Source organism: Harpegnathos saltator, unplaced genomic scaffold, assembly GCF_003227715.2.
Source record: "Harpegnathos saltator strain DR-91 unplaced genomic scaffold, Hsal_v8.6 scaffold87, whole genome shotgun sequence".
Classification (NCBI taxonomy): Eukaryota; Metazoa; Arthropoda; class Insecta; order Hymenoptera; family Formicidae; genus Harpegnathos; species Harpegnathos saltator.
The window spans coordinates 6,904-21,024 of NW_020230714.1; the positions used below are offsets into that span (position 1 = coordinate 6,904).

Below are 14,121 nucleotides of genomic sequence, written 5' to 3' on the forward strand. Positions count from 1 at the left end.
TAAAAATATGCTATTGTTTGCTTCTCTATTTATTGTTTCAGCAAATCTGATTTAAAAATTTAAATGGAGATACAAAAATTTAAGATCAAGGATTGAAATTTAAAAACGAAATGTGATAATTTAAATTTGAATTAAAAAATTTGAACATAGAAATTTCGCAGAGATAATATTGGCAACACTGATCGCAGTGATATCAGCAGACGTCACTTTACGGAGAAAATGGTTGCTTTTTTAGGTTATCGTGAAAGAAACCTTGCTCAGTGATGTTTCTGTCATTTTGCCTTGTCAGTCTTTAAAATATTTCAGCATGACGTATTTGAACCAACCGGATTACGTGCGATATATATGTAATTGCGGTTCATTAAAACCTATCTCTAAGATATATTTCTGTCGACACTGCCTGAAAATACGATGCGGTTATTGTGTCTGTCAAGAGGTGCGTTTCCTAAAATCTGTAGGCGAATATAAACAGATATATAATGAAGAATACAGTTAACAACTAGACTTTGCACAGATGTGTATTGATGTGTAAGATTCAGGAAAATTACTTTTTTATTGTATAGGTGGATTCTCATTACTGCCCTAATTGTATGGAAAACTTGCCATCGTCAGAAGTACGCCTTAAAAAGAATAAGTATGTTTGCATACTTTAGATTTCATACTACAAGGATAATGTTTCAGAGAAGATAATAATAATGTATTTACAGATGCTTTAATTGTTTTGACTGTCCTTGTTGCTTTCAAACATTATCTACAAGAGCAGGTTTGGCACCTGTGAGAGCATCGGCAGCATCAGAAGCAGAGGAAGGCAAGGATGTTAAGGCTACACCTAAGAAGGTATATTACCTTTTCTGTTCACTGTGTCGGTGGAGTTCTCGTGATGCAGGGATACCTGATCAGTCTGTAGGTAAGAAGATATGTTGTTATTGAGTAATTTTGTTATTATATAACTAGAAAACCTTATAATTTCTTTATTGAGTCTAGTGTTTGAAAAACAGAATTTATCACTATGCATTTGTGCAGCAACTGGAGGTTGGCCTGAGCAAGAAAACCCAAATATGACACGAATTAATGCTCTCATCGATTATCATAAGATACTAGCGTCTATAGAGAAGCAACAATGCGAGAGGAAAAAGTTTCGTCCGAAACGTTCGTTTATGCCAGCTGTAAGTCTCTGGGAAAACTCATTATGAATTTGTTTATGTAACGCATTTTTTTCAACCAACTACTTCCCAATAACAGACAATGTACAGTTTCACATCCGCTCTGGTACGCAAACGTATCGGGCACCCTATAAAGCCACCGACGCAATCTTACTCGACCGCGCAACCGGTACCGTCAGTTGCGAGCGAGGAAGTGGAGGAATTGCCGAGCGATATATTTACGGAACCTGTGGATATAACTAAACGTGAGAAACTTTGCAGTTTTATCTCTGATAAATGATTTGTGGCAAACATGGGTATTGCTCTAACTATTCGTAAAATTCCTGCGAGATAGTTACCACGTTGGAGCAGAGATTGCAACACCCGGACGTGCAAGCTGAGAAGATAAACGAGCTACGCCCTCAGCACAGGCAATTTTTAGTCAAGAGGTCACAACGTTGCCGAGTGTGCGAACATAACGTCAGCAAATCAGATCTATGCCCGCAGTCCACAAAATTCAAGATTTTATTAGCCGCACTGTAAGCATTGCAAGCGTCACGTTGAGAAACCCATTACAACCGTGGAAGAATACCGATTGTATCACACGTTGTATACATATAACTATGGATCAGAATCACATTTTTCAGTTATCACATCCCAGAAGTGAAGATCGTTACTTGCGAACCACTGCGACCGGGTAAAGCGAGCGAACTGTTGCTAAAGTTCTGCAATCCGACGCAGCATCAGACTCAGATAACTATACTGCCGTTGGACACCTCGTTAACTACCTCGCTCATTGAAGATAAAGAGGATCTTAAACAGGAGAATTCGCAACAAGTAATAACAAATTAAGATCGTGCAGTAAGATACTCTCCAAGGATTGTTGCGTTTGTTCTCTGATACACTGACTGCTGATTGCAGGGATGCGAGTCCCCGAATCTATTGCCGTCTACCGTGCGGCAAATGCCGGTGACGGAAGATCCTAAGCCGATCAAAGTTGCACCAAACGCCGATTTGGTGTTGCCTCATAGCCCGTTGATCCTACCGCCAAGGGACGACGCTGCCGAATATGATGATACAAGTGATAATCACAATTTTCAGGACGATCCAAAGTACGTATATTAGAAAGTGCAAATCGTAAATATTATAAGTCATATGTGTGTGTGTGTGTGTGTGTGTGTACTTATAATTTAAAATCATTTTTTTAAGGCTCGTAGTATGGAGAAAGGGAAACAAAGCCGTGATACGTTTACACGTAACTCCGCATGAAAACAATGACAACGAGGAGCCAGTAATAGTTGGATTTGTCATGCAACACGGTTATGTGAATACTATCGCAACGCTCGAGCACAAACCGCCGCAGAAAATCGACGTGAAAATCAAGTTGTATCTTACCGTTGGCCGGCTAGTTGGTGAAACATAATCTATTTCGATTTAATCACGAATATATGAATCGATTACCATGTTTAATCGTGTAATTATCGTGTAAGGCTAATTACACTAATCATGTAATCGTAGTAGCTCTACTACACACGAGTGCTTTATATGTCTTTTGCCACAGTGGCTGATTACATTATACTAAGAATGCCTAAATATTTATACTTTGCTGTATTATTGCACATTTTTTTAACTTGTTTATGTTAACTTTTTGTAATTTGTCTATCATGATCCCAACTTGGTTATAATTATCTATCATAAAACTTTCTATCTAGTGTAGATTTGTGCTTTGGAATATTGTAACAATAATATTACAGAATAAATAAAATGCAATTTTAAATTCCCAAAAGATCTATATAGGGATTAAAGAAAGGAAACATATGTAAGATGAGACATCGCATATTCTTCTTTCTAAATTTTTATTACAAGATAAGCAATACCAAAAGCCATAATAATTTATAGCCTGCGTCCACGGCGACCTCCCTTTCTGCGTGTGGAATCTGATGGAATTGGTGTAACATCTTCAATACGTCCAATTTTCATGCTTGAACGAGCCAAAGCTCGCAGAGCGGATTGCGCACCTGGTCCAGGTGTCTTAGTCTTATTTCCTCCTGTTGCCCGCAATTTAATATGCAGGGCAGTGATCCCTAAACTCTTACATTTCTCTGCAACATCCTGCAAAATGAAGAATAAGATCCTTCAGTGGTTGATTTTCATCATTTTTTTATACTATCAAAAATCAAATATGAATTAACTGTCTTCTTTCTCTCGTAGAGAAGAAAATGTGTAACATATTTGAGCACATATTCCCAATTATGAAAAAGAATTTGCTTTCCCACAAACATGAACGCTCCTTAGATTACAGACACATCATCTAGGTGCTGCCTGGATGTGGAAGCCAAAGTATCTTTTTTTTCTTCAAGCTAACCTAAGTGCAATAATGCTGAATAACATACCTGAGCTGCAAGCATAGCAGCATACGGTGAAGCTTCATCACGATCAGCCTTCACCTTCATACCACCAGTGACTCTGGCGATTGTTTCTCTAAATGTAAATTAAAAAATATATATATTTAACGTTTAAAAATTTTTATCTGTAGTGTCATAAGAAATAACAGAACACACGAACCTTCCCGATAAATCGGTGACATGCACAAAAGTATCATTGAAACTCGCGAAAATGTGCGCTACTCCGAAAACTACTTCGCCTTCGCGAAGTTGAGGTCCAAGGGAAACCTGCACTTCCTCCTTCTGTACCTTACCTCTTTTTGGCGGCATTTCTACAAAAGACTAAGCATATTAAATTATTAACTCTCAATCTGAATGCCTACTCTGCAAATTATTAAACCGTTCGTTACAAGATTATCGAAATGTGTGAACGATTAAACACGGACATGTTTTATGGTTATGTTGCGACAGAACACAAGCAACAGCTACGCGATTGATACGAAAATTTATCCAACTGCATCCGAGTAACGTGGCAAATATAAAATAAACTTGCAATTGCAGTTTACTCGATAACATTCACTTTATAAGTTTAACTTCATAGTTTAATTGGAGAAACGATATTTTCTACTAAAATACCTGTTATCTCCAAATACAGAAACTACGTTGCTCGACACACTTCGCTCACGCAACTTAAAAAGAACACTTCGAGCGTACAGCGCAGAATCGAGTTCTATCGGAAATATGGATGCTACACTAGAGAGCAGTCCCACACAACGGAAAATGCACAAACGTAGCCAATGGCCGCGTTCAGCAGAAATAGCTGCTTACTAAGCGCTTAGTGATTATCGCTCCTGATTGGTTCATTTCCTTGGATTTGTTAAAGATCTAAAAGAACATTCCAATCATAGTTAATAATCACTAAGCGCTTAATAAGCAGCTTTGTCTACTGAATGCGGCCATTAAGGCCCAGTTAAACGGAGTTTAGCAAGTTGTGGAACTGGGCCTAATACGTTGTTGCGATGGATACAACAGAAGAGACTGGGAAAAATTTTCTGATTGGCAAGCGTCGATTGCATTTCCGCGAGTTCCGCACCATAGGACCGCGCCAACAAATTCATGTTTGATTCCATTTTGTTATTTGATAAACACATTTTTTTATATCTGTTTGATATTCTTGTATTGGTACAATTTTTATTATATGATCCCTATATTTAAGAGTCTACAAGAGGATTTATAAAGATTTTTCTTGGAGACACATGAAATAAGCAAAGATATTTTTCATTTTTTGACCAAAATATAGGGAATTAAGTCAATTATATATGAAATTAAATATCTAATCTGCCATCTTAATGTATCTAATATTTTTGGAAATATTTATTTTAAACTTAAAGTTCCTGACAATTTTGTCACATTACGAAATCATTATTTACAGGATGTCCCATTTGACTTTTCTTATCTTCAATTTTATTTTCAATGAAATTGACTAATCGCATCCGTCGTTAGTCAGAATTGACAAATGCGATTGGTCAATTCCGATGGAACTAGCCGGTTAAATTAACCTCAGTTGATAGAAATAGGCATGTGTTATTATATTTCGCAATTTTTACATGGACATGTTTTCTCAAAATGTATTCAACATAAGAGTATATATTCTTTGTTCTCCTATTTTTATTAAGGTTCCATACAAATATATATTTATTTACATATATAAAAATGTGTGTTTGTAGTTTTGAGTATAATACTTAATAACTAATCAGAGTCTATAATAACGAACGGCCCAGCACTTTGTTTCGATTTTATGCTTCTAGAGCGCTATAAAGAAAAAATCATTACTATCTTCATTATACATAAATAAGGTAACACGGCTAACGATAATATATCTTATTTACCGGCATTTTTGCAACAGATGTATTTTTTTCATTAGTTTTTGCACGACTACGACTCCCTCTAGCTACTCGACCACCTCTAGAACTCCTACTTCTCGCATTAGTTTTAACCGGAGACGTTATATTGAACGACGACGTTATATCAAACGGTTCATCGCTGTCACTTGTATTGATATCGTGAGCTTGTTGACTACTCTTTGGATTCCTTGATGTGTTTAATACCTGTATAGCCTAGGAAAATAAAAATATCGGTAGACGAAAGTGACATATCGCATACACGTATATATGAACTCTTCCATGTGTTCTTACTTTTTTCTTTTCCTGTTGTTCCTCCGAAAGTCTTTGATCGCGGAAATTTTTAATCTCCCGACGAATATCCTCCTCTGTCGAAGTATCTTGTTTCCTCACGTAGTCAATAGTTCTTCTCATTTGATCTCTGGTGCATGAGAATATGAAATAATTTAGTTACACGTAAAGTGACCAATTTCCGAAATATAAACTGTGTCAATGACTTACTCTACTATATTCCTAAAGGCATCCGTATCACCTTTATCAACGTATCGATTCAATGCCTCATTTAACGCAGTTACAGTCAATACTGTTAACTTATCCTTATTTTCTTCCATGTCAAAATACTTTTTGATTCCACCTGGCACGGTCCTATTCCAATCTTGCTCTAACTGCATGAGAAAAAGTGATGTTAAAGCGTGAAATAAAATTGACTTAATATTTCATAATAAGGACTAAAAGTTTCATAAAGATTTTACATTTCCTTGGAATAATTCAGTAATCTCTTCTACATCTTCAAGTCCATCTCTAATGGCACGTCTTATTTTTTCCACGTTTTTTATTTTACGAAATATAATCATCTCCATAGGATTAGCAACTTCATCACAATACTTTCGTGCTAAGCTAAAAGCATATATATATATATATATTTTTTTTTTCCTTTAGACGTGCACTGATTGAGGAAAAAGAAAATACATTGGAATATAGAATAAACTTATATTTCCAAACCTTAGAGTATCGAATATTTGATTATCGTCCTCGTGAAATATTCTAAGCCGAATCAAAGGTTGAAGAGGTTGATCAGGATATCCTATCATGTTTATTTTTTATAAATGTAGATAATATTAAAAATTCTCTCAAAGAGTAATTATAACTAATTTAAAGCAAATAACATACCTGTGAGTTGTTCAGCAACTTTGCACATAATATTGTTTTCAATATATTGATCTACATATTGACTTATGGATTCTGCTAGCGAGATTCCTACTTTAATGTCATGATGATCACGAAGAATCATATTATCAAAAACAAATGGTCTAATACTGTTTAATTTTATACTTTTCATCTTGAATTCTTTCTTATTAACTTTTAAAAGACCCACATGCTTAGGTTTAGATTCACCTTCACACAAAGAGGTGGCAATAGAACTTCCTATATTTAATTTATATTTTAATTAAATATAAAGTATAGGTGAAGTATATTGTAATTTGATAGGGAAAAATATATAATTCTACCTGGTTGGCAAATGTGGTATCCACCTTCTGCATTAAATTCAGGTGTAATACGACATTCGTGTTCATGGCCCCAAATAACCAGATCAAGAAACTTGTGTAGTTTACCTTCAGGTATATAAGCAAAATCGCTATGTTTTACACGATTCTGATGTAAAACAAATATATTGAAAGTCTCCATATTTTTTGCACGTAACAACTCCACCTGTTACGTTGTCAAGGAAGATTGTATTAGTTATTAGAATTGAATACAAAATTCATATTTAAAGTGAACATACCTTGTCATCCCTGTATAATCTGGATAATCTTTGGTCATTGATATAACTCAAACCATAGAGTGCAATATGAGTGTTACGTTTCTTCAGGATTATGGGAGGCATAACCACACGAGTGAGATCTGTCCATTTTCCAAAGTAATTCACAAATCCAGTGGCTGACAGTACATCCATTGATCCAACGGTACCAAAACCTAACACAGATTCGAAATTGTATATTTATTGAATGTATTGAATATATACAATGACCAGGAATTGAACAAACTGTATACTTGGATCATCGTGATTCCCATGAATAGTAAATACTGGTATTGAAACATTCAAATTGGGATCTTCATAATTCACGTGTTTTTGTGCACAATGTCGAAATACCAGCTCAGAATCACTCAGGAATTCTAGTTTGCATTCCCTGACAATGCAACAAAATTTATTGTTTGCAACACTCTGTGATATTTTCGACAAGCCTAAATCTTCTATTCTTATGTAAAATTCAAGAAATACCAACCTGGTACCCAGGCAATATTTTCGTAGCAATTCTACACACTTGAGCAACGCGGCCTGCGATGGCTTGGTATCGTGAAACAAATCTCCACCCAATAAAATGCAATCGACTTCGTTATCTTTGGCATGTTTCAAGATTTCCTCGAAAGTTATAAAACTATCGTCGGAGTACCTCCCTGTCGAAAAGAAAATGACAAAGAATTGATTTCAAAATAAATATTAAATATTACTTCGAAGACGAACCTCTCTGCTTGCTGTAATCGAAACCAAGATGAATGTCAGTAGCTACTAAGATGTTGATGATGTCTTCCGGGTCTGCACGTGCGCCGGAGGATTCTGACATTTTCTTCATTTATTATATATCAAATGTCATTAACAGAAGTAATTAATATCCCAACGATAACTTTACATACAGCTCTCAGAATTATCAGGTCCGATAACTGACACTTCAGAATGGCGCGAACATGTACAGAACAAAATCGCGGAGATGCTGACCTCTGGCGACCACACGTACACTCAAGTGTACGTTAGCAATCTGGCAAGTCAGTGGCGCTATCTCTGAAACGCATCTTTTTTGAATATTTTCCAGAATAGGAGACAGCGATTCGGCAGGCTAATTACATTATCCGGGCGGAAATAATCGCGGTGATGTTTAATCGCCTCTTCCTCGAACGATAACCGCGTGGGTTATCACGCCATGGAGATGCCGCACTTGCGGTGACAATTAATTCAATCAACCAGGTTAGTACAACTTTATGTTTTTTTGCATAACCTCAAGAACCGTATTCTGAATCCAACGTTAAACATGTCGTCCGACGAGCGTTTCTCTAGCAAATAACTTGGATTGAGGTTCTTTGGTAGAAAGAAAGGTATGATTCTGGATTTGAGAAAAACGCGTTACGTTCATATCGGAAAAATGGAATCAGACGGCATCGTGCACGTCACATAAAGCGCGCGCTAGTGAGGAAATCAGAAGGATCGGCAATTTTCTATAACCGTTCTACAACATCACTTTGTATCGTCATTTTGGGCAGGGGGCACGCCATCATCTTTATCGCATTGCGCGGCGGGAAACGCCGCCATAACATTTTTATCGCGACGACGAGGGTCGCGATGGCTATTGTGCTTTCATGAGCGCGAGCGTCGTTACGTCGCGCCTTCTTCTTTTTCGCGATAAAATCGCTACTAGCGACACCGAATTAAGCGCACGATTCATATTCCTCAGACTAATTAGGCCTGAGAAATTCGGGCAGGTGCAAGAAAAGCAGCGAAGTGAGTTCTAAGCAGCGAGCACTCGCTCGGGCAATTCGACCACGGCACGCGAAGTTGCGTCGGTTCACCGTCAGCGAATCGAGATAATCGAGGACGGTCGATTGCGATACGCGAGGCCGATCGTATACCCAGCCGCGTGCGAGCGTGGTGGGAGGAGGACGCGGAGCGCCATCTTGCAAGCAGCCGTCAGTCGTAGCTACGAGGCGCAGGAGGTGGTCTGCTCGCCATATTTGTTATTGTCGTCGATGGGGGAGGCTAGCCTGGCGTTTACGAACTGGCCGAGCTGTCAGACACGGCCGCGATTCCGAAGTGTGCGAGGTTGACGGCGAGACGCCGAACGTACGCGACGTCGCGCGTACGCGACCACCGCGGCGAGTTTTCGCGGGGAGCGTGCAGCGCGCGCGCGCGCGCGCGCGCGTACGCCATGTATCGCTAACGTAACGGGGAAACATCGATGGAGCATTTGTGGTGGCTCAGCTGTCCCACCGCTCTGTTGTCAAGTGCGTCGCCGTGTGTGTCTATGTTTGTGTAGGAGCGCTCGCTCCGTTAAGCCGGTTACGTACGAGCCCGCTCGTCGATGATGCGCTCGTCACTCGACGTACTGGAAGACGGTGCGTGAGAAGAGGAGAAGGAGGAGGAGGTGGTGGAGGAGGAGGAGGAGGAGGAGGAGGAGGAGGAGTGGTGGTGGTGTAGTGTGGTGGTGGTGTGGTGTGGTGGTGCACCGCTACACGGATACCTCTCGGACACACTCGGACGACTCGGGGGTGGAGGTAAGCGGACACAAGGGTTGGAGCGCAACGACATGTGCGCGCGCCCGTTGGTTAACGAGCGCGCACTCATGCGTGTGTGCATATGTGTGCATACACACACACACACACACACGCGCGCGCGCGCGCGCAGCACGGAACGTACATAGAGCCGGGCATGAAAGCGACGCGAGCTGCCCCTGCAAATATATTCGCGTGAGAAGCATCGCGGAATCGTAGGCGTAAGAAAGAGAGGAAGAGGAGATAAGAGAAGAGCGAAGGAGAAGGAGGGGGTTGCTTCTGTGCACGGGGTCGGGGTCGTTGCACGTTCTTGACGCGATGTTCTGTCGACCTGTCAAGGTCCACGCGCGCTCCGTCGCGTGTCATCGATATATATCGCGCGAATCCTCTCTCTTTCTCTCTCTCTCTCTCTCTCTCTCTCTCTCTCTCTCTTTCTCTCTTTCTCTCGGGCGCTTGCCGCGGCTTCAGATCGCGCGCCGATATAGCAAGTCGCCCTAACCTTGCTTCCAACGATGCCCCGCTTGACATTTGCAATATGCGTGAAAAGCGTCGTTACTCGAAGAGTACGCGACGTTCGCTCTCGAAACGACGAGACGAGACGAGACGGGACGAGACGGCTCGTAGTGCCGCGGCTGGAAAATCAATACGCGTATCTACGAGATAACCATGCGAATCAGCTGTTCCTGTTTTACTTTTGCTCCCCGGCCGCTCTTATCCGAGACGCGCTCGCTCTCCCGTCGTCCCTCGAACGTCGCGCGAGCTGCGTGCGCGTGCGTGCGCGCGCCGCGCGATAGCGATCGAGCGACGACGGGGGCCTCCTCGCCGCTCGCGAAAAACTTGTTGATTTCCATGACCTTATCGGCTGTCGTATCACGCACCGGGCGAAGTGTGACGAGCGATCGTTATCTGCGCGCACCGTCAGTCACTGACATCGGCCGTTAGCGCGAACTGACGTTCCTCGAGGCTGCACTCTCGCCTCGCGTGAGGCGCGCACGCGTTCGTATCTGAGACGGCGACTTTCGAGCGAAGTTGAGAGAACGCGAGTTTCTCTGTCGCCGGATTCCTTTGTCCGCGCACGTACTTTCCTTTGTTGGACACTTGCTCATTTGTTCGCCGTCATTGCCGCGACAGAGAGCGCGCACGACTTTCTGTCATTTGTCCGTTCTCTCAGTGCGCGACTCGGCGACGTTTCTACTTGGATCTCGAGATTAACCCGAGAGAGAGAGACAGAGAGAGAGAGAGAGAGAGAGAGAGAGAGAGAGAGAGAGAGAGAGAGAGAGAGAGAGAGAGAGAGCCCGGCAGCCGGATTGTGCGAACTCTCGCGTTCGGGTTTTGTCAGCGCTGTATTAAGGTGTAATAGGGATTTAGTAATTGGTTGGTAGTTGCTGTTTTTTTATTTGTTTATTTGCTTCTTTGTCAGTTCTCTCATACAGCTCGATCGAACCCGCGCGACAGTGCCGAAAAGCGGCGATGGTTACAAACCAAGCTTCGCTATCTCGTTTTTATCGCGTTGTTTTTTGCGCAAACGCTCCTCCTCTCTCGCGAGCTGACTCCTCTCTCACTCGGCCGCGATTCGAGGAGAGCGAGCGAAGCGATACGCAATCCGCCGAAAAGACAACACACAGCTACGTTTCCCAAACTGGTCTCCCCGACCGCGACAGTAGAAAGGTCGCGAGAGAGACGAGATATTTACACTAATTTATCATCACGTCAAACATTCCCTATCACCTGAACTCACGTGCGCCCCCCCCCTCTCTTCCGCCTCTCTCCGGCGTTCGACGGGCAGAGAAAAAACGGTCATATCGATCACGGGCGAAATCGTTAAAGGAGAATCTCAGCCAGAGCGAGAGACTCTCTCGACGAGTCTCCTCGCTCGGCGATGTTTCTCTCGGATGACCTCCGTGAGTTTGGGAAACGCTGTTGTGCGCGCGAGTGATTTCTCCGGCCAAGCGGGTGAGAGCGAAGCCAGCGGGGTGGCGAGCGGGAGAACAGCCGCGGTGACGGAGGAACTTTGCAGGAATACACACACGAGATCGTTGTTTCTTCCCCGCAGATTTTTCGGAGCACGTCGGCGAAGACGCAACGCGATCGCGCCAGCGGGACTCGGCGTGGCGGAGACGGCGGGGGACCGCCGCGCTCGTAGTGTCGCGTGTGTTGTCGTCGTTTCGTACGACAATTAAAACTGGCGGGCAACCTGGCTCGGTCCTCCGGCAGCGGCGGCGGCGGTGGCGGAGGAGGCGGTGGAGGCGGCGGCGGCGGCGGCGTCGGTGGCGGACGTAACGCCGGCAGATCCGGCGGCGGTAGTGGCGGCGGCGGGACCGGTAACAGTGGTGGCGGAGGCGGCAGCGGCGGCAACGGTGGTAGCGGAGGCGGCGGTGGTGCGTGCTCCAGGAGTGCGGGGGCGGCCGCCGCCGCCGCCGCCGCCGCCGCCGCTGCCGCCGCCGCCGCCGAATCCGGGATCGCCAACGGCGCCACGGAGGAAGGCGCCGGGCTCTCCGGTCTCTTCGAATGGGCAGAGAACGACCGTTTCTCCTTCGACGACTCCGACCGCTTCGAGGAGGACTCGTTGTGCAGCTTCAGCAGCGAGCACGAGTCGCTCTGCAATAACTGGCGAGGATGGCGACGACCCGCCGCGGCCTTCGGCATGTCCAAGAAGCCCTTCGAGGGTAAGTGATTTTTCGCTTTTCTCGGCTTCGGCTGTAGCAATACGCCAAGCTATTAGATTCTAACGTATATGCGCTTAGATGCTGCTAAATTAGTAGACTGTTATATGCTACTGCAGCAGACTCGTAGACTAGATTCGCTAATAAGCGGTAGAGAAATGGCGGATATGTCGTATTGTCCTGAAGAAAGAAAATGAATTGAAATTTGACAAATTTGACTATCTCCTGAATAGCTAGAATAACTAAAATTTAGGCAATTTTCCGAACACGGAAAACACAATCTTTCCGAAAGATATTGATATTTTTCACTTTCTCCGGGGGGAGCGTCGTGTCAGCTTGCCTGACTGGAAATGTTAGTCGCGTTATTTGAAACACTGGAGGGTAGCGTGTGGGAAATGATTTGACACGCGTCTTTCCGCGGGAAATCCTGCCCGAATCTCGACTTTTCCGGAGGTTCCGGAGGCGACGGAGATGAAACGGACTTGGCGCGTTGTCGGCGAAAAATGCCGCGAGCGACATTCGTTTCGGTTCGTTTTCGCGGCGCGAAGGCGGCACGTGTCTGCGGCATGGGTGCCTGTGAAGTTAGCACGACGTTTTAGAAATTATTAGAAAACAATGTTAGTTCCAGTAGCGTTTTTCATAATTCTATAGTTCCTGATAAAAATAAAAAAATGTTCCGTATTCTTAATATCAAAAAATCGAAATTGGACAAATGTCGGTGCTAACTTCACGTTTCAGCACGACACAGTCTCTTCTAAAGTACAAGAAGCCGGTAAATAATTTGCCGACATTTCTGACGGTAGTTCTACTCGAGTTTCATACAATTCAACCATTTGCAGTCATTGTTCCGCCGTACAATTATTTTTAAATTAATTTTGACTTTTGGCGTCAGAAGTACAGTAAGTCGACGGCACGACGTGTTTTCACCGAGTGTCGTGCTAGCGCCAAAGGTTAAAATTAATTTAAAAATAGTTATACAGCGGAACAAAATGACTGCAAATGGTTTAATTATATGGAACTTGAGTAGAACAAACTCGAACTACCGTCAAAAGTGCAGTGAGTTGACAGCACGACATGTTTTCACCGAGTGTCGTGCTGGCGGTGAATATTTAAAATTGTACAGAATTATTAATTGTTGGAATTTTGTTCTGAAATGCTCCATAGTTATAGAACTAGCCTAGAACTATCGGGAACTCCGCTGTCAAAAAGCGTATTATTCATCGGCTTCTTGTACTTTAAAGGAGACTATGTCGTGCCGGAACGTGAAGTTAGCATGACATTTTTTCAATTTCGATTTTTTAGTATTAATTAAGAATACGGAATTTTTTTTATTTTCATCAGGAACTGTAGAACTATGAAAAATGCTACTGGAAGTAACATTGTTTCTAATAATTTTTAAAACGTCGTGCTAACTTCACAGACACGCGGCATGATGCGGCATGACGTGCGTGCGGTCGGTTCCGCGGCAAATTATGTGACATTTTTCCCCGTTACTCGCAGCCGCGTATTACGAGTCTTCGTAATCACCAGCTGCACGCGGCTCCGATACAAGGAGCGACTAATTTATCCGCTAGCGGCGTTCGGTCGTCGCAAAGAGCGCGCGTGCGAGTTCGATCGCGTTCGCGTTTCCGCGAGGAATTCCCTCGTCCATCTCGGCGATGAGGTTCTCGTCGACTTCGAATGACTCGTATCTCGAGTCGCGTCGATTCCA

At 43.1% G+C, this 14,121-nt stretch overlaps 4 protein-coding genes across 7 annotated transcripts in view; 2 read left to right on the forward strand and 2 right to left on the reverse strand.

The window, feature by feature from the left end:
* Positions 1–205: 205 nt before the first annotated feature.
* Positions 206–2,737, forward strand: DCTN4-p62 (dynactin subunit 4). 2 transcript variants are annotated; one of them, XM_011138679.3, is made up of 9 exons: positions 206–436; positions 564–634; positions 708–907; positions 1,024–1,166; positions 1,243–1,408; positions 1,498–1,681; positions 1,775–1,979; positions 2,064–2,254; positions 2,352–2,737. In XM_011138679.3, the coding sequence occupies exons 1-9, from the start codon at positions 308–310 to the stop codon at positions 2,563–2,565; spliced, it is 1,503 nt and encodes a 500-aa protein (XP_011136981.1). In that variant the 5' UTR covers positions 206–307; the 3' UTR covers positions 2,566–2,737. The 2 variants fall into 2 exon arrangements, with proteins under 2 accessions (XP_011136981.1, XP_011136982.1); XM_011138680.3 differs by having other exon boundaries at positions 207–436; positions 1,790–1,979.
* A 244-nt stretch (positions 2,738–2,981) lies between these two features.
* Positions 2,982–4,335, reverse strand: Rps14 (ribosomal protein S14). 3 transcript variants are annotated; one of them, XM_011138681.3, is made up of 4 exons: positions 4,163–4,335; positions 3,708–3,868; positions 3,536–3,623; positions 2,982–3,254 (listed from the first exon to the last, which is right to left on the reverse strand). In XM_011138681.3, exons 2-4 carry the CDS (start codon positions 3,854–3,856, stop codon positions 3,036–3,038), a joined length of 456 nt encoding a protein of 151 aa, XP_011136983.1. In that variant the 5' UTR covers positions 3,857–3,868; positions 4,163–4,335; the 3' UTR covers positions 2,982–3,035. The 3 variants fall into 3 exon arrangements, with proteins under 3 accessions (XP_011136983.1, XP_011136984.1, XP_011136986.1); XM_011138682.3 differs by having other exon boundaries at positions 3,708–3,858; positions 4,163–4,279; XM_011138684.3 differs by lacking the exon at positions 4,163–4,335 and adding an exon at positions 3,973–3,990.
* An 841-nt stretch (positions 4,336–5,176) lies between these two features.
* Positions 5,177–8,194, reverse strand: mre11 (double strand break repair nuclease mre11). Its single transcript, XM_011138685.2, has 12 exons — positions 7,952–8,194; positions 7,713–7,884; positions 7,480–7,616; positions 7,211–7,401; positions 6,936–7,137; positions 6,598–6,852; positions 6,430–6,511; positions 6,180–6,324; positions 5,929–6,092; positions 5,722–5,848; positions 5,416–5,643; positions 5,177–5,338 (listed from the first exon to the last, which is right to left on the reverse strand). The coding sequence occupies exons 1-12, from the start codon at positions 8,058–8,060 to the stop codon at positions 5,276–5,278; spliced, it is 1,875 nt and encodes a 624-aa protein (XP_011136987.1). The 5' UTR covers positions 8,061–8,194; the 3' UTR covers positions 5,177–5,275.
* A 4,044-nt stretch (positions 8,195–12,238) lies between these two features.
* The window catches only part of Dora (zinc finger SWIM domain-containing dorado), a 69,203-nt gene continuing 67,320 nt past the window's right edge, over positions 12,239–14,121 (forward strand). Inside the window, exon 1 of the mRNA XM_011138686.3 lies at positions 12,239–12,413. Coding sequence (XP_011136988.3) covers positions 12,392–12,413 — 22 coding nt within the window. The 5' untranslated portion in view covers positions 12,239–12,391. The remainder of the gene's footprint in view (positions 12,414–14,121) is intronic.

Coding starts and splice junctions, on each gene's coding strand:
- mre11 (XM_011138685.2), bottom strand. CDS start 8,060: ATGAAGAAAATGTCAGAATCCTCCGGCGCACGTGCAGACCCGGAAGAC. Junction 6,853..6,935: donor ATACCACATTTGCCAACCAG/GTAGAATTATAT, acceptor AATTAAATATAG/GAAGTTCTATTGCCACCTCT. Junction 5,339..5,415: donor CATCTGTTGCAAAAATGCCG/GTAAATAAGATA, acceptor TTTTCTTTATAG/CGCTCTAGAAGCATAAAATC.
- Rps14 (XM_011138681.3), bottom strand. CDS start 3,856: ATGCCGCCAAAAAGAGGTAAGGTACAGAAGGAGGAAGTGCAGGTTTCC. Junction 3,624..3,707: donor GTCACCGATTTATCGGGAAG/GTTCGTGTGTTC, acceptor ATTTACATTTAG/AGAAACAATCGCCAGAGTCA. Junction 3,255..3,535: donor CTGCTATGCTTGCAGCTCAG/GTATGTTATTCA, acceptor TTCATTTTGCAG/GATGTTGCAGAGAAATGTAA.
- DCTN4-p62 (XM_011138679.3), top strand. CDS start 308: ATGACGTATTTGAACCAACCGGATTACGTGCGATATATATGTAATTGC. Junction 1,167..1,242: donor AACGTTCGTTTATGCCAGCT/GTAAGTCTCTGG, acceptor TCCCAATAACAG/ACAATGTACAGTTTCACATC. Junction 1,682..1,774: donor AAGATTTTATTAGCCGCACT/GTAAGCATTGCA, acceptor ACTATGGATCAG/AATCACATTTTTCAGTTATC.